The sequence below is a fragment of the Epinephelus lanceolatus genome, chromosome 11 (genome assembly GCF_041903045.1).
Source record: "Epinephelus lanceolatus isolate andai-2023 chromosome 11, ASM4190304v1, whole genome shotgun sequence".
Taxonomy (NCBI): Eukaryota; Metazoa; Chordata; class Actinopteri; order Perciformes; family Serranidae; genus Epinephelus; species Epinephelus lanceolatus.
This window is the reverse complement of record NC_135744.1, coordinates 34,416,770-34,439,252: the sequence shown is the minus strand read 5'-3', so window position 1 is coordinate 34,439,252 and position 22,483 is coordinate 34,416,770. Positions and strand designations below refer to the sequence as shown.

General features: G+C 41.0%; 1 protein-coding gene across 1 annotated transcript in view; it reads left to right on the top strand.

Annotated features, from left to right (window-relative positions):
* LOC117267754 (rho GTPase-activating protein 26-like) overlaps window positions 1-22,483 on the top strand; it is a 133,105-nt gene that overhangs the window by 57,703 nt on the left and 52,919 nt on the right. The window contains exons 2-11 of the mRNA XM_033643757.2: window positions 208-303; window positions 2,236-2,297; window positions 2,453-2,524; window positions 12,098-12,199; window positions 12,289-12,399; window positions 13,082-13,186; window positions 15,707-15,836; window positions 16,331-16,431; window positions 19,664-19,758; window positions 21,207-21,285. Coding sequence (XP_033499648.1) covers window positions 208-303; window positions 2,236-2,297; window positions 2,453-2,524; window positions 12,098-12,199; window positions 12,289-12,399; window positions 13,082-13,186; window positions 15,707-15,836; window positions 16,331-16,431; window positions 19,664-19,758; window positions 21,207-21,285 — 953 coding nt within the window. The remainder of the gene's footprint in view (window positions 1-207; window positions 304-2,235; window positions 2,298-2,452; window positions 2,525-12,097; window positions 12,200-12,288; window positions 12,400-13,081; window positions 13,187-15,706; window positions 15,837-16,330; window positions 16,432-19,663; window positions 19,759-21,206; window positions 21,286-22,483) is intronic.

The window sequence follows — 22,483 nt, the reverse complement described above, 5'->3', positions numbered from 1 at the left end:
TCCGCTCACTCTCACTTTTACTAACAGCATGTTATAAAATAAGTCTAATCAGAACTAGAGATTGATATCCACTTTCAGGGGCTCATTACATGTTTTTAGGACAGCAAACCAAACTTAAAAGTAATATGTGATGCTTTATATGGTCCTCACTGCTGAAATAAGATGTCAGTAAACCTCACTGTCTCTTCTCTTCTCTCTTTCTCTCAGGTCTGTCAACGGCCAAGAGGAAGTTCGCCGACTCGCTCAATGAGTTTAAATTCCAGTGTATTGGAGACGCTGAGACGGATGATGAGATATGCATAGGTGAGCTTGCTGATATGAAATCCTATATACTCCCTGTAGCGACAGAGGGGACAGCCTGTAAAGAGACGGGAGACAAAACGCTGTCATTTATAGTCGCTGAAATCAAAAATTAAAGGCCAGCTTGATGCTAAGTGCTATTGCACAGGAAGCTATAACAATCATTATCATATTTTGACTTTGGTGCCTAAATGGGGGTAAAAAAGGACGATCACTTTTCATTTAAAACAGCAACTAATGAACAGTCAAAGTAAAACTTATTCTTCATCAACTATGAACTTAAATACTGTGATCATTTGATTTTATATTTGAATTTGCAGCCATTTTGGTGCTTTATCATCTTTAGTTGTCACTATTAATCTTCCTTTGTTTTATTTATTTAATTTTATTTCCTTGTTAGAATCCTCAACATAATATAAACTATATCATTATCAGAAAAGAACCTCTCACGGGGTCACAGAAGCTGTAGCCGGTCAAAATATGCAGGAGCCTAATCCTCACTCTCCTCTTTTCATTCTTCTGTTGTCATTATGTGATGTGCTAACAATCAATAACTAGATTTTTCCAGTAGCATCAGGCACATCCATTGTGTGGATAACATGAGCTTTACAGTCCAGTTTACAGTGCAGATTTCAGCTCAATAAAAGCTCCATATACAAAAGATATACAGTCATGATTACAGTGTCAGTGTTGCCTCATCCTCTATAATAAAGACATGATAAAGTATTGTACTTGAAGTGACATGTAAAGCCTGTTTATGTTGCTCCCCAACTAGTGTTAAACTCACATTAGAATGTTGTATAAAACTGTGGTGTAGTCTACAGTACGTGAGAATATAATCCTTTATTCCATGAACTCATCTAGGCCCCTCAGTGCTCTTTCTATCACCGTCCAAGCAGCCCGCTGTGAAACATGCAGCAGTCACCACACCCTCCCGTGCTGCCTGGCTCTGTCTGTGCAGGCTGCAGCTTCTCACTGGCCTGTCCCACCCACTACTGTTGTTTAACTAACCCCAGCTATCTTTCCTGAACAGCTTGCCGCTCAACTGGGCTGCACTGTGGAACTGTTGTTCTTAGGATATTCTTAGTTATACTCGTGTCCAAACTCGTTCCTTCTCTCCGGTACAGTGATGATTTCACTTCAAACGGCTCTACAGGATATCAGTCTAAAGATCATACTTTCATTAAATAAAATGCAATGGAAGAATAGCTTAGCTCTATGTGATTGATAAAGAATGTGATTGAGCTTACTGAGAGGTTTATAAGCTTTATTAAACCATCGCACACTTTGTTTTAATGCATTCCTCACATAGTCCTGAGGTTCTTCTCCCTTTTAGTTGGATCTAACTTCCAAGAGCCAAATCCTGTTACTTGAAGTCTGATTTTGAAAAGCAGAGTGAGTGTGTGTCGTGATGAGTAGGAATACACTGTGTATGTGCATGCATGTGTGATTTCCCTGTGCACATACTGCACGTGTTGAGTATGTTATGTGCACTCGCTGTGTCTGAGGGTTTAAGTGTGTGCGTGCGTGTGAAGTGTTGGACAGGGACGGAGGCAATTGAAGTGGAAACTCTGACATAAAACAATGTAGCCAGTCCTCGCTTGCCAGCGAGCGGGGAAACAAGCACTGAGCTGTGCTCACTGTGAAAGCACCATAGAAACAGACCATCTAAATTGCGGTTTCATTTCCAGTTAATTACTCTGCTGTGTCATGACTTTAGAAACATTTGTATGAGGTCCAAGAGCAGAAACAAAGCTTCATCCCCACCACCTCGTGCCAGCTCTCTTCAAACACTCTCCCTCTTTCTGTTTGCCTGTACTTGTGTGTTTCTCATGATAATTGTTTGACATAACTAATAACTTTGTCTCTGTCTCTCTTTCTAATTATCTCTTGTCTGTTATGTCTCTGTCTGTTGACCAACATGTCTGTCCTCAGCCAAGTCTCTTCAGGAGTTTGCAGCGGTGCTACAGAACCTGGAGGATGAGAGGACACGGATGGTGAGTGACATAACTACTTGTACTGGCTGTGGATGGAGAGTATGTTTTTGCATTATTATTATTATTACTATATAAAGGCCTTTGTCATTCCTAGAAAACTATTCCATGCCCAGCATCATATAGTAGCTTTGGTTTGTGTGTCTTTTTGCCCCCAGATCGAGAACGCCAATGATGTGCTGATTATGCCTCTGGAGCGGTTCAGGAAAGAACAGATCAGTGCAGCTAAGGTGAGGAGGCGACAGAGCACAGCCACAGGACTTGTGACTGAAACACATGTACTGTGCATCAGTACTGATAAGCTGGCAGCAAAAGAAAAATCAGAAAATCAATAAAATCCCTTTAGTGCTTGTGCAGCTCATAGAGAAGGGCACTGGCAGCCACAACACCCACACACAGCATTTAGCTGGTGATAGATTTTGGACCTCTGCTCTTATATTGGCGACTGTTAGACTTCAGTAAAGATGTGAGGACACTGGAGGTGGCAATTGATGTGTGACCTTTGACCCTTTGATGGATGACTGCAGTTGAAAAACTTGCAGCCTCCTCAGTATTGGCACCTCCACATCACCTCTACTTCACCTTTAAGATGTGACTGCAGGTTATCTTTTGTTCCAATACTGGAGAGTGACTTTGTCATCTGCACATCTGGGTAAAATTACTCTTACTAGTTAATAGTCACTGTATATTTTCATTTTCCTTGAAATATTTGATCACAGCAGCCCCAGAAAATTGCGCTTCTACTGTTCGCATTACCTTTTTAAAGTTATTGGCACATGATAAAATTCCAGTGAGATCCTATTTAATGAAGGATAAGTGCAGTATTTCCATGTGTTAGTAGGAATGTTCAATACACTGTGATATTAAGAAAAATATGTAGCATATTTGACTGAAAGGCCCGGTATAACAGCCTGACTAGGAGCAATATGATGTGTTGGAGCCATTTGTTACGGAAGTGTATTGCATTCAGTTGACAAATAAAAAAAGCCCTGTTTTTCTGAGTAATTTATTTATTTTTCTGTTTTTCGTGGTAATTTTTTTCTGTTTTTCTGAGTAATTTATTTATTTTTCTGTTTTTCGTGGTAATTTTTTTCTGTTTTTCAGGGTAATTTTTTTTCCTGAACGAGGAGACGAGATACTTCAAAATCTCGCGAGAAGCTCCCACCTGGCACCTGCAAGTGACCCCTGCATCCATGGTGACTCCTGCTCACTCAGTGTAACAGGTTAGGTTAGTAATAGGTTGTAACAATGTTAGCTGACAACTGAAATCATGCCCATACACGTTTGTCAGCTAACGTTGTTACAACCTGTTACTAACCTAACCTGTTACACTGAGCGATAGGCCTACACTAGAAGGATGCAGTGGAAAACATAGCTAGATTATCATACCCTGTGTGTAACTAATTATGTGCCTTACCCTTATTGATCCTGTAGTTGAAATTGTCTAGGAGCAAGAGCACGGATGCAAAATACATGCAGATCACTTGCAGGTGCCAGGTGGGAGCTTCTCGCGAGATTTTGAAGTATCTCGTCTCCTCCTTCAGGAAAAAAAATTACCACGAAAAACAGAAAAAAAATTACCACAAAAAACAGGAAAAAAAATACCCCGAAAAACAGAAAAAAATTACCATGAAAAACAGGGAAAAATTACTCAGAAAAACAGAAAAAATTACCACGAAAAACAGGGAAAAATTACTCAGAAAAACAGAAAAAAAATTACCACAAAAAACAGGAAAAAAAATACCCCGAAAAACAGAAAAAAATTACCATGAAAAACAGGGGGAAAATTACTCAGAAAAACAGAAAAAAATTACCACGAAAAACAGGGAAAAATTACTCAGAAAAACAGAAAAAATTACTCAGAAAAACAGAAAAAAATGACCACGAAAAACAGGGAAAAAATTACTCAGAAAAACAGAAAAAAATTACCACGAAAAACAGGGAAAAATTACTCAGAAAAACAGAAAAAATTACTCTGAAAAACAGGGCTTTTTTTATTTGTCAAGTGAATGCAATACGCTTCCGTAATTTATAGCAAATCCTAGTTTCCTATTATTTTTTTAAGTCACGTTAATGCACCACCTGACCCGGCATCTTGGGAACCTTTAATTAAAGACAGGTGTGTTGCAGTGAGTGTTGAGCGTGGAAGACGCCATGGGGTTAAGATCTTTAACTTTATTGCGGCTTCCAAATAAGTTCAAAAGTAGCCGCCCACAGACGCGGTAACAGGAGATAAGAGAAACTCGCTGCCCATTTTTTTTAATCTTAGTTTTTTGTTGTTTGATGAAGTCGTTTACTACCCCACTGATCTGAACTTAGTTTTGAGAAAGGCCTGTTTATTTGGGGAATCCTGCAATCCTGCAACATCCTGCAAATCAGTCAACTGTGGGCGGCTAATTTGAACTTTAGAAGCCGCAATATGATGATACAAGTAGTAGTGGTGGAAAGTATTTAAGTGCATTTACTTAAATAGTGAACATAAGTACAGTTTTGAGGACCTTACTTTAGTGTTCTCCTCTAATAATGTATACTTCTGCTTCACTACATTTAAGAAGCAAATATTGTACTTTTAAGTCAACTATATACAATTTTAATTAGTAGTTACTTTGTGGATTAAGACTAATGATGCAAAATATAATCAACAAATACATGTACAGTACAGGCCAAAAGTTTGGACACACCTTCTCATTCAATGCGTTTTCTTTATTTTCATGACTATTTACATTGTAGATTCTCACTGAAGGCATCAAAACTATGAATGAACACATGTGGAGTTATGTACTTAACAAAAAAAGGTGAAATAACTGAAAACATGTTTTATATTCTAGTTTCTTCAAAATAGCCACCCTTTGCTCTGATTACTGCTTTGCACACTCTTGGCATTCTCTCCATGAGCTTCAAGAGGTAGTCACCTGAAATGGTTTTCCAACAGTCTTGAAGGAGTTCCCAGAGGTGTTTAGCACTTGTTGGCCCCTTTGCCTTCACTCTGCGGTCCAGCTCACCCCAAACCATCTGGATTGGGTTCAGGTCCGGTGACTGTGGAGGCCAGGTCATCTGCCGCAGCACTCCATCACTCTCCTTCTTGGTCAAATAGCCCTTACACAGCCTGGAGGTGTGTTTGGGGTCATTGTCCTGTTGAAAAATAAATGATCGTCCAACTAAACGCAAACCGGATGGGATGGCATGTCGCTGCAGGATGCTGTGGTAGCCATGCTGGTTCAGTGTGCCTTCAATTTTGAATAAATCCCCAACAGTGTCACCAGCAAAACACCCCCACACCATCACACCTCCTCCTCCATGCTTCACAGTGGGAACCAGGCATGTGGAATCCATCCGTTCACCTTTTCTGCGTCTCACAAAGACACGGCGGTTGGAACCAAAGATCTCAAATTTGGACTCATCAGACCAAAGCACAGATTTCCACTGGTCTAATGTCCATTCCTTGTGTTTCTTGGCCCAAACAAATCTCTTCTGCTTGTTGCCTCTCCTTAGCAGTGGTTTCCTAGCAGCTATTTGACCATGAAGGCCTGATTGGCGCAGTCTCCTCTTAACAGTTGTTCTAGAGATGGGTCTGCTGCTAGAACTCTGTGTGGAATTCATCTGGTCTCTGATCTGAGCTGCTGTTAACTTGTGATTTCTGAGGCTGGTGACTCGGATGAACTTATCCTCAGAAGCAGAGGTGACTCTTGGTCTTCCTTTCCTGGGTCGGTCCTCATGTGTGCCAGTTTCGTTGTAGCGCTTGATGGTTTTTGCGACTCCACTTGGGGACACATCTAAAGTTTTTGCAATTTTCCGGACTGACTGACCTTCATTTCTTAAAGTAATGATGGCCACTCGTTTTTCTTTAGTTAGCTGATTGGTTCTTGCCATAATATGAATTTTAACAGTTGTCCAATAGGGCTGTCGGCTGTGTATTAACCTGACTTCTGCACAACACAACTGATGGTCCCAACCCCATTGATAAAGCAAGAAATTCCACTAATTAACCCTGATAAGGCACACCTGTGAAGTGGAAACCATTTCAGGTGACTACCTCTTGAAGCTCATCGAGAGAATGCCAAGAGTGTGCAAAGCAGTAATCAGAGCAAAGGGTGGCTATTTTGAAGAAACTAGAATATAAAACATGTTTTCAGTTATTTCACCTTTTTTTGTTAAGTACATAACTCCACATGTGTTCATTCATAGTTTTGATGCCTTCAGTGAGAATCTACAATGTAAATAGTCATGAAAATAAAGAAAACACATTGAATGAGAAGGTGTGTCCAAACTTTTGGCCTGTACTGTATATCCTTATCTATTATAATACATGATGTATTATAATAGATAAGGATATGATAAAAACTTGTGCACCAACTACCAAGCAGTATATAAAGCCATTAAAAATGAGCTCCACTTTAACCAGCTGCAGCATTAAAGTAAACACATCATGCATTTAAATCCAGTTATTTTGAAATGAGCCATTCTGCATAAAGGGTATGCAACTTTTGGTACTTAAAGTATATTTTGATGTTAATAGTTTTGTACTTTTACTTAAATGAAGTTCTAAATGCAGGCCTTTTAGTTGTAACAGAGCATTTTAACACTGGTATTTCTTCTTTTTCTGTAGTTCAAGAGTGCATCTTGCACCTCTGATAAGTACAGTATATATTGAAGACTAATGGAAATGCTATGATACAACACTTTGCCTAAACTGCAGACCTGTAAGTGTAAATGACGCCATAAAAGTCTCTTTACTACGTTAGTATTAGCACAGTACAATCACACATCCACACCACACAATGGAGCTTTGCACCAGCTCCAGATTATTCAAAATTCAGCAGCTAGACTTTTGACCAAAACAAAACGATTCTCACACATCACACCTAATTTGGCCTCCCTGTCTCTTTTAGAATCCATTTTAATGTTCTTTTAATTACATATAAAGCTCTCAGTGATCTGGCACTGCAGTATATAACTGAGCTTCTCACACTGTACCGCCCAAACAGGCCCCTCAGGTCTGCTAGTCTGGGTCTTCTAACTGTTCCAGAGTCCAGGTTAAAGATGAGTGATCGAGCCTTTTCAGTTCTTGCTCCTTGTCTTTGAAACAGCCTCCCACTGAGCATCAGATAAGCTCGAAAAATGCTCTACAAATAAAGATATTGTTATTAACCTTGCACCAGGAGAATATCAGAAAGTGCTTTTTAAGACAGGTTTGCAATAAAAAGCTTTAGTATAAATACAAATATATAATATTTACTGCATGTCTCCACCATGATTGTCCATAAATCAAGGTCTTAACTATCAGTGCATGACCTGGATAGGAGATTAGAGGAATACATAATCCTGCTATAAATCACTGGGGGGTCTCTAAGACCAGCAGGGCCCCCTCTGTTGTCTTAGGGTTTCAGTGTGTTTAAATCTTTTTGCCCCCTGACTGAATGTTCAGGAGAGTAAGAAAACACTGAACATAAAAAAGTAACTAAGTATGGGAGCATGTCAACTCAAGATTTACTATATACAAAGTATGGTAATTTACTCTGAAGACTTCAAATAACAGTTCTACAACTCTCTTGGGGTAAAGGATAAATACCATACTGCATATTTTTGGGTAATCCCTTGCCCCATGTTTTAAATATGCCATGATTCAGTATTCAAATCTCTTTACAGCAGGTCATGGTGCACTTACCCCGGGCCGTCATTAGCCATAGGACCTAGATGAGTAGCCACAGGGGGCTCCCCTGATACATGCAGTATTTAGCATGTCATCAGTGTATACTCTGCTAATCCATCCCCTTGTAGCAGGTCATTGTTTGATTGTACATCGTGGTCAGATTAAGAAGTGAACGCATAATCTGCGCAGTTAGGTCACCATGAGCGATGTACTAATCCCAGTTTAGCCCTAAAAGAACCGAAGAAAGATCTTCTCCTGGCACAGTTTCACCTCGTCCTAAAGCTCCCGAGCTGCCAGTCCTCTGACACAGGAGGAGTCGAAACAAGTTTGAAAGAGTTTACTTAAAGGAAACTCCAGGTCCTAATCTCATTCGCTGTAGAATTCATGCAAATTGTGGAATCAAAGTCTCAGAAAATGCATTGCACAAGTATTTAAATCCCTTCAGCAGTCACTGCAAGCATGAAGAGCACAACACTGCTTTGAAGATGAACATGACGCTGGCATGAACCCGTGTACTCCAAAGGACATAGTGCTGGTAATGTGACGGCCATGTTTGTGTAACAACAAATAAGACAGTCCTGCAGCAACTATAGAAACCTGTCTGAAAAGATCTACTGCTGTAAAGATTTTTTAGAGGTGTTTCCACTGATTAAGCAGTTAGAGAATACAATGAAATTCTGGTAAATTGGTATATCTGCAATCCATCTGTCCATCATTTAAGACTGAATGATAACTTGTTTAGGTTTACACATTTACACTTTGACAAACAGATGTGATCAGAGTCAGTTCAAGCCCCATGCAAGGCACGGCAGATGCTTCTCCTATAGGATAGGATATTTTTATTAATACAGCACAGTGCATTTCTTGTACTGCTAGTGAGCTTTGGTTTCATGGTCAACTGAATAAAAGCAAGAATGAAGTGAATGTTTACAAAAAGTGTCATGCCATGTGCTGCGTACAGAACCAAGCAGGGAGTGATGATGTATTGCTTCATGTCTCAGCGGGACCTCCTGGTAACTGTTGACATGACGGCACAGTGGAGTGTAGTATAACTTGATTGTAGCTGTGATGAGTCAGTGTAGTCGCAGGCATGACCTTGTATCAAAACATGTCATGTACTTTACTCTTCTGGTAGAAGAAAACAGCAGTGAGTGTCATACTGAGGGGAGACTGCCATCTGCTGGCTGAGAATGGAAGTGGCTTAAAGTCAACCAGCTTTAAATGCCTCTAACTTTTTTACCAACAACTTAGTAAAGGGGGAAAAGGTGACTAATAGAAACATGACATTTATACTGGCTGCATAATTTGAGGTTTTCATTGCCACATTACTTTCAATCAAGCTTCCTTAATTTGTTTTTAAAATGTATTTTTAGTAAGAATTATGTCATGAAACTCATAATCAGAAACACACAGGCGAAGGCAGCAGCTGCAGTCATTTCAGACACGGTTCCGCAGTGAATATGGAAAAGTCAAAGCGGCCGACTTTAAACAGAGGCCTTGTTGTTTAGAGGAATGTTCATCTTCTCTGATGCGTTCTGCAGCTGCTGTCTGTTCCTCCTCTGGCCCTGACGACTCTGCTTGTTGTTGAAACTGGCTTGGCAGTGGAGCACCTGTGTCATGTGACTGCAGCAGGGGCTGACATCACGGCGATTTTTATGTGATTGATTGTGACATTATTCCGCTGCTTTCACTGATCTGGGAGTTTTATTTTCTTGGCAAATGTCTTTCCGAGGGGTGTTGGGAAAACTAATTCACGCAAAAACAAATAACCAGACAGGAAGACTGGAGAGTCCAGCAAATTACGTACATGACGGATGAAGACAGTTCATCACATTAATGCATAAAGTCCTGTAAACCGCAAAATACCATAAAACAGTGTTGTTCAGTGATTCACAACGTTACCTCCCAACAGGCCCTTTTTACAGCAGACATTTTGACTTAGTATGGACTGCATTATCAGGGGTGGGGAGAAAATCGATAAGTAAAGTATCGCAATATTTTTGTGTGGCAATATCGTGTCGTCACACAGTGCCAGGTATTGATTTTTTATTACATAAATTATTAATGTTACAAATACAAATTAAACTTCAGGTAGAATAGTCCACTAGATACGTTTTGCTGCAGATAAAATGGCTGAAGTGATACAATATATTGTATTACAATACTCAGTGTGTGGCAGTAATATGGTATGGTGACCCAAGTATTGTGATGATATCGTATCATGGAGTCTCTGGTGATTCCCGCCCCTATATATCACTGGTTTCCAACCAAGGGGTCCCAACCCTCATAAGGAGAAGCCAAAGCATCGTGGGGGTTGTGAGGCCATCATGATTTTAAGTGATGTAAGAAACAAACAAAAACAACTACAGTGGGCCTCAGCATTTCATTCGTTTCTGTGAAGGAAACTAAGGAAACTAAACTACAGTTTAGATGGTATGGTATCGTATGTTTTGTATTGTTAAAAATTAAAAAAAAAATCATAATACAGACAGATCTGTATTATGATTAATAAATGGTTGTCTGTCTCTATGTGTCAGCGCTGCGATAGTCTGGCGACATGTCCAGGGTGTACCCTGCCTCTGGCCCAGTGTCAGCTGGGATAGGCTCCAGCCCCCCCGCGACCCTCAAGAGGATGAAGCGGTTAGAAGATGAATGAATGAATAATACAGACAGATCACTGTAAAGAAAACCTTTCAAAAATATCAGAAAAACTTATCTTTGATGCATTATATCTGCTCAAAATTCATCCAAATCACTCGTTTTACACAAAGTTTCTGTGGTTACTTCCTTCACTAATTGTACAATTTACCGGTTGTTCCGTACTGTTATTGTTATGCATTAAATATAATGTGAAATTTCTATAGAATATATCACTTAGTGAGGGGTTGTCAATTTTCTGCATGAGAGAAATGAGGTCTCTTAAGGAAAAAGGTTCAGAATCATTACATAAATTGTCACACTTTTCTGGCATCAGTAAGTTTAAGCTGAAAATAAAACCTAATTGGTGAACAGACGTTTGGCTCGCTAGTTCTCAGTGGATCAATTTGGCGATACATTTGGCAACTCTTCTGTGAATTTAAATTTGAACAACTTGTTTATAGCAATGTGGACACATAAACTGGCATTGAAAACTATTACTTTCTTTATTGTTTTTTGTCCATTAACTGATTAACTGAATATAGTGTAGGAGCAGAGAAAAGTGAAAAACGTCCCACTCAATTTTCCATCTTCTTCTCTGCAGCAAGGCCTCACATTGAAAAAGCTGGAACCAGAGAATGTTTAAATGTTTATTTCTTTAAAGCGATAAGTTAATTTTCTATCGTCCAATTATTGAAGTTGATTGTGTGTGTTTTTTAATGGTGAAACGCTCAAATGATAGAAGCACTGAGCCGGTTGCTATGCCCAGTGTTTATTAGTATCATTCTGAAACTCCAGCCTCGTCACTTTATTTGTTTTGGATAAAGACACACAGCACTGTTAACTGGCTGGGATAGATGTACAGTAATAATACCGCAGGGCCTCTCTGACAAAGAGAGACCCGCCCTGATCTGCCCCTCCTCTGTTTATGTGTCCACTTCTCTCCTCGTTTCCCTCTCTGTCTCTCCTCACTCATATCTCTATCTCCCCCTTCAACTGGCCTAAATTAGATTAAAGTTTAATGATCCTAATGAGACCATCAGAACATCCTCAGGAAAGAAACAATCGGTGTGTGTTTTTTCCTTTTTCTGCCTCTAAGTCTTCTTGGACACGTCTCAGTTTATCTCTGTATTTTTCAGTCCAGTGATCTTAGGAAATACACACCCTGCTGTGGCTGTCCCTGGTTTATCATCCGTCTAACTGTCCATCTCTTCTGTCAGTGATGTCAGCGCTGATGAAACAGTGTGTTGTTAAATAAGCAGCTGTGCTCCCCGGAGGAACAATTTCATACTGGAGAGTCTCTGAAAAATGAAAAATGTTGTATGAAAGTTAAAGTTTGAGTTCCTCTCTGGTCTCAAAACCTGCAGCTCAACCTGCAAGGGATACGATGGGTCGCAGATGGCGACTGTCAATGTATGATGAGAATTAGGACAGATGTTTGGTCTACTGAGGTAGCTGAGGTGAAGCTTGATCTTTCTGTCAGTCACTCAAATAAGAATTGTTTTATCTGTTACAGGAAGCCAAGAAAAAATATGACAAGGAGACAGAGAAGTATTGTGCAGTGCTGGAGAAGCACCTTAGCCTCTCAGCAAGGAAGAAAGAGGCACATCTACATGAGGTAAGATCCGATTTCATTTCACTATTTTGTCTCCCACCTTCTCTAATTTTTCTCACCATTGCGTTTCCTAATGTCCCTCTCCATTCCAGGCGGACAACCAGGTGGATAACGTACGGCAGCATTTCTACGAGGTCTCCCTGGAGTACGTCTTCAAGGTGCAGGAGGTCCAAGAGAGGAAGATGTTTGACTTTGTGGAGCCTGTAAGACGACGCTTGTTTTTGTTTTTCTCTCGTTTATGCAATGTGTCTGTTTTTAAACTCTTGATTTTCCCCAAAGTTGTTGTGCACACATGTTCTTTTTCGGTTGTGGGCTGTCATACATTTACTCACTTTGACATATCCACACCCAGCAGCTGCTCATTACACACACAGATCTCTGATGGTAACGAACAGCGGTGTGGAGGTTTTCGTGCCTTGCTTGAGGGCACCTCAGTGCTAGTCTCTGCGGAAATAAAGACAAGTTGTTGCACACGCACCACAAAAACCTCACTTTTAACCTTTTATAAACTAGGTACAATCTATTATGAGTTCTGTCTTTCGAATAAGAGATTGTATTTTATAATTGGTCATTGTTTTGTGGTACAGACATACTTCCAAAGTCTTGTAACGATAAAATATATCTGTTCACTCTTTATCCTCTTCCTTTCTTTGCATCCTCCTCTTCCAACTCCTCCACTTCATCTTCCCCCTCTTCACTAACCCAAAATTTCCTCCTTGTCCACATTCTTCTCTTCCTTTTTGGCTTCTCCCATCGCATCTGCATTACTTCGCTATCTTCCTCATCTGCCTTGTCCGTCTTTACTCTTTTTCACCTTCTCCATCTTTATCTCGTCCTTGTCTTCCTTCATCTACTAAATTATCTTGCTGTCATTGTTCCCCTCAGCTGTTGGCGTTCCTCCAAGGCCTGTTCACCTACTATCACCACGGCTATGAGCTGGCAAAGGACTTCAACCACTTCAAGACTGATCTCACCATCAGCATACAGAATGTAAGGTCCATCAGTGCTGGTGTTTAATTTGGTTTTTTGGTTAAGGTGGTAATGATACATCTGCCTCGTTCAGATTTGCTTTGGTTTTTTATTGACAGAAACATTTGAAAGGGCATCACTTTATCTTCAACTGAAAAGGCTGCTTCACACAAAATGTTACATTAAAGCACTCACGCTGAAAGTTCAAAGGCCATCTAAATTCATTCAGTCCTTTAGATTAGTTTCATTAACACAGAGGAAACATTTTCAGTTTTCAATCAATTTTATTTATAAAGCCCAATATCACAAATCACAATTTGCCTCACAGGGCTTTACAGCATACGACATCCCTCTGTCCTTAGGACCCTCACAGCGGATAAGGAAAAACTCCCCCAAAAAAAACCCCTTTAACAGGGAAAAATGGTAGAAACCTCAGGAAGAGCAACTGAGGAGGGATCCCTCTTCCAGGACGGACAGACGTGCAATAGATGTTGTACAGAACAGATCAACATAATAAATTAACAGTAATCTGTATGACACAATGAGACAGAAGAGAGAGAGACAGAGAGAGAGAGATGCAGGACAGATGGTAATGACAGTAGCTTACAACAACATTAATGAAAGAAATAATATTATAGTTATAGTTCTGGCTACTGTGATACAATATGTTGAAAGTATATATATTAATATCTGGCAGTATACATATGTGACAATAATCATATGTGTATAATAACAGTAGAAGTATGACTAATGACTAATGATAACAGCAGCAGCAGGAGGCATCTGGCAGGACCACGGCAGCAGCACAACCACACATGTCACACTATCCAGGCACCGCTGTGATATGAGTTAATCTGAGAGACAGTGGAGCACAAAGGCTCCGGAGAAGAAGCCGAGTTACTGACATGCAGTACGGCAGAGTTAGTGAGATGCAGTAACAGAACATGAGAGAGAGAGAGAGAGAGAGAGAGAGAGAGAGAGAGAAGGAGAGAAGGTGCCCGGTGTATTATAGGGGGTCCCCCGGCAGACTAGGCCTAAGTCAGCCTAACTAGGGGCTGGTACAGGGCAAGCCTGAGCCAGCCCTAACTATAAGCTTTATCAAAGAGGAAAGTCTAGTCTTAAATGTGGAGACGGTGTCTGCCTCCTGGACTGCAACAAGAAGATGATTCCACAGGAGAGGAGCCTGATAGCTGAAGGCTCTGGCTCCTGATCTACTTTTGGAGACTTTAGGGACCACGAGTAACCCTGCGTTCTCAGAGCGCAGTGTTCTGGTGGGATAATATGGCACTATGAGCTCTCTAAGATATGATGGAGCTTGACCATTTAGAGCTTTATAAGTTAACAGTAGGATTTTAAATTCAATTCTGGATTTTACAGGGAGCCAGTGCAGAGAAGCTAAAACAGGATAAATGTGATCTTGGAGGGTAGGAGATGTCTAAGAGAAAATGATCCTCCAAATATGAAAAGGCTGCAGGCTGGGAGGAATTTAAAAGTCAGTGAGTTATTCAAAGGGAGCTTTTCAATATGCTAACATGCCTTCTCACTTCCTGACACTACCTGGTGTCTTTGCTCCTCCCAAGGTGGGTGTGAGGGATAGATGCAGGAAGGAGACATGAGGACAGAGGAGCCAAAGCTGCTAATTAAATAAATCATTGGTGCCATAGCGTCAGTCTAACGGCTCATTTATACTCTCTTTATGTACAAAAATACATGTCCATGTCAGACTTGCAAATATCACTGCCCTCATACTTCCATGCGTCCATTATAATAACGTAGATACAACCACTAGAGGGCACTAGAGGGAGAGTCAAAGGTTTCACACAACAACAGCGGATGGGGTCATAATAATGCACCTTTTAACAGAGGTAGTGTTGTAGACAGTGGCGGTATGTGAGGTCATTCAATACACTGTGACATATGGACGGAGAATTCTTTTCACTATATCACCAATTTCTTGCATTACGCTATTTTTTAAATGTCTTTGTCATCTTCTGCATTTGTATCTCACGTGAACTACGCTACACTGCCTCTGTTATCTCAGTCGGTCCTGCTCCTTTCACAAAACATGTACAAGTACACACAAAACGAATGCAGAGAACAGACAGATAGCTCATCTGTATGTATTTAACGCTGAGCACAGATGAGCCCCTCAGTGACATCGGTTACTCCTAACATGCTGTGCCACATGTGGAGGTGTTGCGTTAATACATCATGCCATCTGATGAAAAACTCTGTGTAGGGTACACCTGTGTTTCCTCACTCTAACTTTCTCCAGAAGTCTCCTCTCTCCTTGCTCCTTGTCTGCTCGAGGTGCATTTAGGCATTGTAAGATTCTCCATGAAGGCGGTGGGGAAACGCAGGGTCATGGGAGGAGAGAGGACATGAGGAAGCATATGTTAGCCTAATGAAAAGCAGCCACAATTATGGCTTTAACTTTATAGTTATGGGTTATAAAAAAGAACATCCAGGAACCTCTCTTCAAAAAATGGAGCATTCAGTGAAAGGCCCACAGTGTGAGCTCCGCTGTACTTGTGTTGACAGACGAGGAACCGCTTTGAGAGCACACGGTCGGAGGTGGAAAGCCTGATGAGGAAGATGAAGGAGAATCCACATGAACACAAGAGTGTCAGCCAGCACACCATGGAGGGATATCTGTTTGTGCAGGAGAAGCGTATGTATCAGCCCATTTCTGTGTGTGTGTGTGTGTGTGTGTGTGTGTGTGTGTGTTCATGTCACATCTTACAATGAGGACACAATTCAGCAATAATTTAAAGTGTAGCAGTACCATGGAGACATGATTGAGCATGTGTGTGTGTATGTAGGCACAGTGTGTGCATTTTAAGGACATGTTGTTTGGCTCAAACATACACACAAACACTGTCAGAGCAGCGGGACAAACAAACCATAATGAACCTGTGGCTGACGAAGTCAAGTCTGATCTGTTGGAGACGTGACTGTAGCTCTGACCGCGTGCAGTTACCATGGTAACCCATCTAGCACTAACGCAGGCATGACTAAGACTGTCACCCCCCTCCTGCCTCTGTCTCTTCTTTTTCCTGATTGTTTGACATCACTGTTTTCTCTTTATTCTGCTTTTCTCCTGTGGTTTTGTTTTTAACCTTCTGTCTCTTCACCTGTCTCCATTCCTGCCTCTCTCTGACTCAGGCTCCTTTGTATCTACCTGGGTGAAGTACTACTGCACGTATCATCGTGAGCCCAAAAGGGTCACCATGGTCCTGTTTGACCCTAAATCAGGAGGGAAAACGGTGAGTAGCTTGGCCATTTAAATAAACAGATAAGGTTTCAATCTATCTGTCTAGCTCTCTGTCTGTATCAATATGCACATAAATCTTTCACATGCTCAGCCACTCTCATATACAGATGCAAGAGTGTCACATTGGCCTGTCGTTTTTCCTGATTTGCAGTTGGGTTTCACCCAGTTCATCCCACTGGGCTGCTCTCCAACACCACAAACTCTCACTGTGATTGGGTGTATTTTTATTATTCCCAAACACATGATGTCACAGGGTATTTTCAGGGAAGCTACAAAAGAGTTTTGCAAGCAGGAAGCTGTTCAACTATTTTAAATCATAAACAGTGTAAATGTCAAGCTTTGCGTCAGTCCTTCAGCTCCAAGACGAGAAGCGTTCCTGATGCCTGGTGCCACTTTACACCGGCATACAGTCATCTCGGGAAATATCACTTTTAACAATTTCTCCCACAGCAACAGCTTCAACAGACGAGAGCGCAGCGTCGCCTAAGATGTTTTGAGTAGGCAGCGTGACTCCAACTATTTTCTCAAAGTGCTATCTGTTATCACTCTCTCCACCTACACACTAAATAACCCAAAGCTGCTGCAAGTTCAGGCCTGCTTTCTGAAGGTTCTCACGGAGCATTTTGAGTGTTTAACTGAAGGAGAAGTAAAAAAACACTGAACGTCACAGAAAGCCTTTCAGCTCCCACACAGGAAGACAGCCAGAATATATACAGGGGATCACAGAGCCAAGCTGATAACATCACACCTGGGCCTATAAGAGTTTAAACCGGAAATGCTTTGCATGTGTGCTGTGTATATATGAAAGTGGTGCTTTATTAGAAATTACAAACATAGATTAAATGAAAGGAATAAAAACACACGATTAAAGAAACCTCCATTTTATGAGAGGAAGTGAGACCGAGCATTTTTAGAGATCGACTTGATTGATGAAAATACAGCGTGGAGGTAAGTTCAGTTGCTGCTTCTGAGGCTGTAACATGATTTATATCACTCAACATTAGTCCAAGTATGGAGACATTTTCTTTTTGTCTTTCTTGGAATTTTGTTCATGTATTCCTCCTTAGTTAAGTATTTAGGGCCAGACATGTGAGACAACTGCCTTAAGATGCATTTGAACCAGTTTTAATATATGTTTTTGTGACTTACAACATGTTGCACTACCCAAATTTTCTATGAGGATGTAAACCAAAAGGGACCGTTAAAAATCAAAATCCCATATTTTTCTTCTTACCTGTAGGGCTATTTATCAGTTTAGATTGTTTTGGTGTGAGTTGCAGAGTGTTGGAGCCATAGAGATGTCTGCCTTTGCTCAAATATAATGGAACTAGATGGCACTCGGCTTGTGGTGCATAAAGTGCCAAAAAATATATTTGAAAACTCGACAGCAAAGTCTCCAGAAATCGTGACCTGGTTACTAAACTCAACCTGCCAACCCTATCACCATGCAGAAGGAAGAGTGCATCTACTGCTAGATCACCTAGCACCACTAAGCTAGCTACGTTTACACCTCAGCTGTGGAGGACGCTATTCATTTTTACATCTTGTACTGTCAGGAACACGAACCTCTCATCCGTGAGTAGATGCACACTTCCTTCTGCGCTGGTGTTGTTCGGAAGAAAGAAAATAGTTCCTACATGAAACTGCTTTTTTGCGCTTTGAGCACCACAAGCCCAGTGTCATCTACTTCCATTATATTGGAGAGAAGGCAGACATCTCTAAGGCTGATATCCCCAACACTCCGCAGCTCATACCAAAATAATCTAGACTGATTACTTTCTTTCTTTCTAGTTTATTTGAAAGGGACAATGCACATTAATAAACATTGTATACAAAAAACACACATGTAAATGCACTCGAATTAGCTTAAAAAGCTAGTTTTCATCGATTGTCCCTTTGCCAATTTGTACAAGGCAACCTTTAAAAAGAACAACAATGGGATAAAATATTGTACCACATAGGGTAGACACAAACACATACTACTGTCCGTAAATACATACATAATAAATACACATTTGGACTACAACAAGGTGATGTGTGTCCACGTTAATAATACACATTTGGACAACAATTCACATCGGACAACAATATCAACATCAGTGCTCACATCTTTAGGTGTCTACAAGCCAGTTCTTAACGTTTGCTTGGAATGAGTGATATGATGGAGATTCTCTGATCGATTGTGGCAGTGTGTTCCATTGATAGACGAGACGAGACGAGACGAGAAAAAAGACAAACTTTACTGCCCCCAAAGAAATTTGTCTTGGGCCAAAAAAAAGTGCTGGACACAGCTGCATGACTTTCAGAACCTGACAGTACGTTACCACAGGACAAACCATGTACAACGAACAACATGATATCACATGACATGGAACAAAAATTAGGCGAAATATTGCACATAACCCCATAATGAGTTCACCAAACTATAAGATACTAATACTATGAAAAGCCCAAAAACATGTGATAGTGAGACCATGAGTCTTGCAAACTTACTGTAAGCCTACCACTGAAATTGACCTAAATTAACTTGCTCCTTAGCTTTGTGATTCGTCACCATTAAGGAGGATTAACTAGCACTGGAAGTGTGTGGAAAAATATGTACTTTTAATTTGGCACAGCAAATCATATTCTATGTAAATGTTGCAATCCATAAAGATATAACTAAGCAGATGGCGTTGCTGGTGTACTGTACCTGAAGCTAAAGAGTTTCTCATGACGAGTGTGTTGGGCTACAGTCTGTGAGAAGACAATGCTCAAATAGTTTCAACTGCTTTCAAAACTTTAAGATGATACAGTAACACTGAAGTTTTTAGTCCCTATTTATACATGTTTTTCAGTTTCAAACTCATTCCTCGTGAGCCAGTTCCTGCAGAGATTTGTGTCGCTGCCCATCTCACACTGCAAATGTTTGTCCAAAATTATCTGAATGTGCTTCCAATTGCAAGTTTAGCAGTTGTTCTCCAACACGAGAAGAAAGAGAGTGAGTCATTATCATGATATGCACTTATCTTAGCTCTAAAAGCTGACCTAGTGTTTTGCTAAACATGTCAGAGTTCTTAGTCTTGTACAAGAAAATATCCGTCATTATCTCAATAACACCCAAGATGTGGTTGTTTTCTCCTCTCGTCGTATAGAGAGCACTGAAATGGGTGGCCTACATGCTATTATCAAAATAATGCTAATATACTATGATGCTTTTTTCTCCTTCACTCTCTCTTTGTCAGGGCGAAGAGGAGAGCTTCATCCTCAAGTCATGCACCAGGAGGAAGACGGACTCCATAGAAAAAAGGTTCTGCTTTGATGTGGAGGCTGTGGACAGGTCAGTGTGTGTGTGCTTTGACTTTGTCTCGGCTTTACAGCTTCTCCATCTCCGGAATATTGTGAAGTTCTGCAGGAGGAGTTTGATGAATCCTTTGGGGAATACTGCGGCACAAATACACCAGATTCTATTTCACAACTTGTTTCTCGCACAGAGTAAATTAGAAAATGGTTCTCAGGGGAATTTGTCCCGGTAGCCCAGTGATTGTAATGAAAAAAAAAACCTATCTGAAATACAGGCATGTCAGGAAAGAGTAAGATATTGAAGGCTTCTGACTTTGTTATAGAAAGTAATGGAAGCGTCATGGATTTTGATGCCAGTGAATGCAGTCATGTAGCACATTACAGCCATGTTGCTCTGATGGTGTAATTACAGCTAACAGACACAGGGGGGTGCTCAGTCGATTTGGAGCTGAAGAAGAAACATTGAAGCTCTCCGTCCTCTCAGGCTCGGCCTCTTGCAGTGCCTCGCTTCCTACACTCCTCCTCCCCTCCTCTTTCTCCCTCCCCTCCTTCCTGCCTACTCCTCCTCATGTTCAACCTTCCTCCATTAAATCAACTCACCTTGTCATCATCTTCTCCACTTGTTTCCCCATCGTGCCTTTATTTGTATTACCGTTGTGTGCGTGCTAACATGTGAGTGGTATTTCCTCAAATGGTGTGTTTACATGTCATTTGTGTGTTGCAGGCTGGCATAAAAACATTTGATTATGTGAGTTTTGTAAACATTTGTTTCGCTTAGCATGTACTCATCTGCACCCGCGTGCAGAACGTGGCTGTGCGCAGTCACCTGAGTGTGACTGTACTCCGGGTGGTGTGTCATGATTGAAGGACAGTGTATAGATTGGTGTGTGTGGAGGGGGTGCTGCAGTGGTGACAGCTGAAGTTGAGACTGCTGCCAGTGACAGGGTGACAGACTGTATAGGACTGATTAGAAACCTTAGAAGACTGGGAGGGACATGACCAATGAGGCCGTGGGAGTGTGTGTCTGTGTGTGTTTGCACTCTGAAGGTTGCCTGTATCAGGGTGATATATCTTAGTTGCTTAGTGGAATGAATTTTCAAGCTAAATTCTTTGTCCTTTTTGAATCCTTTTATGGTGAAGAAGCTGTTGATCATCTGTTTTTGCTGGAAGGTGATACAGTAGCCATACCTCTGGTACCCACTAATGAGTATGTGAGATTTACTGCTGAGATCCTTCTGCACAACTACAAAAAACACTTTAAATGAATTATTTTCAATCATGGCATCAGGTATATTTTTATTTGTTACATTAGTTAGTTAAAAAAATCTAAAAGATCTCCTGTGTGATGTTATGGTTGTTATAATGATGCATTTTTATCCCTGTGTGCGTTGAGTCACTACTTGCAAGGCTCGGTGACGCTTTTAACAAACAGTCTTTCCCATTCAAATCATCATATCTAATAATGTACCTTTTGTGTGTGTGAAGGTCGGGCGTAATCACCATGCAGGCTCTGTCAGAAGAAGACCGCAGGTTGTGGATGGAGGCCATGGATGGGAGAGAACCGGTAGGTTACCAAGGTTACCAGTTTGTTCTTACGTGACGTGAGAGAGAGAGACAGAGACAGAGACAGAGGGACCGACAGACAGACAGACAGACAGAAAAAACAACATGCCTCAACATTTAAAATCATTTTTGTAGCACTGGTTTGACTCGTGCAGCCCTCCCTCTGTGCACGCTGTCAGGACATACATAGCATTATGTTAGCTGCTAACATAAAGTACTGATTTTCAAGACACCTCTGAGGGCCCTGACACACTAAGCTGATGGCATCTGCTGTGTTCAGAATATTTTAGCTTTGTTTTTGTACAGTGGGGGTGAGTGGAGACGCGTCGTCCATCTTTATATACAGTAAACGGTCAGTATTGGGCTGTCGGTAAGCATCTGTTGCCCTAGTTTTTGCTGTGTGTCCTTGGCACTTGGCAGCCATTGTTGGCCCTTGAATTGGCACTTGATATGGTGGTGCCTGTCAGTAAATGAAATCACTTTGGTTGGCAGTTAAGCCAGTGCACCAGAAGAGAAACGGAAGTGAGGAAAGCAAACAAACCACTACAGTCAAGAGGCCATGATATTAAAACTAACTTATTATATTAGGTGAGATTATGTTTTTAGCCATTTAGCTCTTTAGCAGACATGATTTATAATTGTTTATGTTATTATTTGCGAGCACACCATAGATATCCTTCGTTCTTTCAACATCAGGGGATTTTGTTAAGGTGCTGAATCCGAATGATGAATACAGACTACCGCCACCTGCTGGTATGGAGAGTTACCTCCTCTCACAAAGGTGCAGGGTGTTAGTTTTGGTTGGCTGTTGACTGCGATGTGTTCATGTGCAGCTTTTTAGCAGAGATACAGGCGATGTGCAGCAGTCGGCCTCTGTCACCACTAGTACTCGATGTTAGTTTGGCGTGTCTGGGCCTTGAGGACTCCCAAAATAAATCTGTTGTCAAAAGATGAGTAATGAGATTGTAAAAGGGAAGAAACTCAACACTTTTTCTAAATTTTTTCCTTTTGAAATACTAATCGATTCAGCTACTTTAGGCCAAACAAAGAAACAATCTGAGAAGGTTAGAAGGGAAAATCGGTCTTTGGCGAAGCTGCTCACAAGTCTTGACAAATAGTCCGCGACCTGTGATGAGGGCTTCATTTGAAGGGTCATAACTAAAAACAAAGAAGTTGTGGAACCACTGTCAAGACGCCAT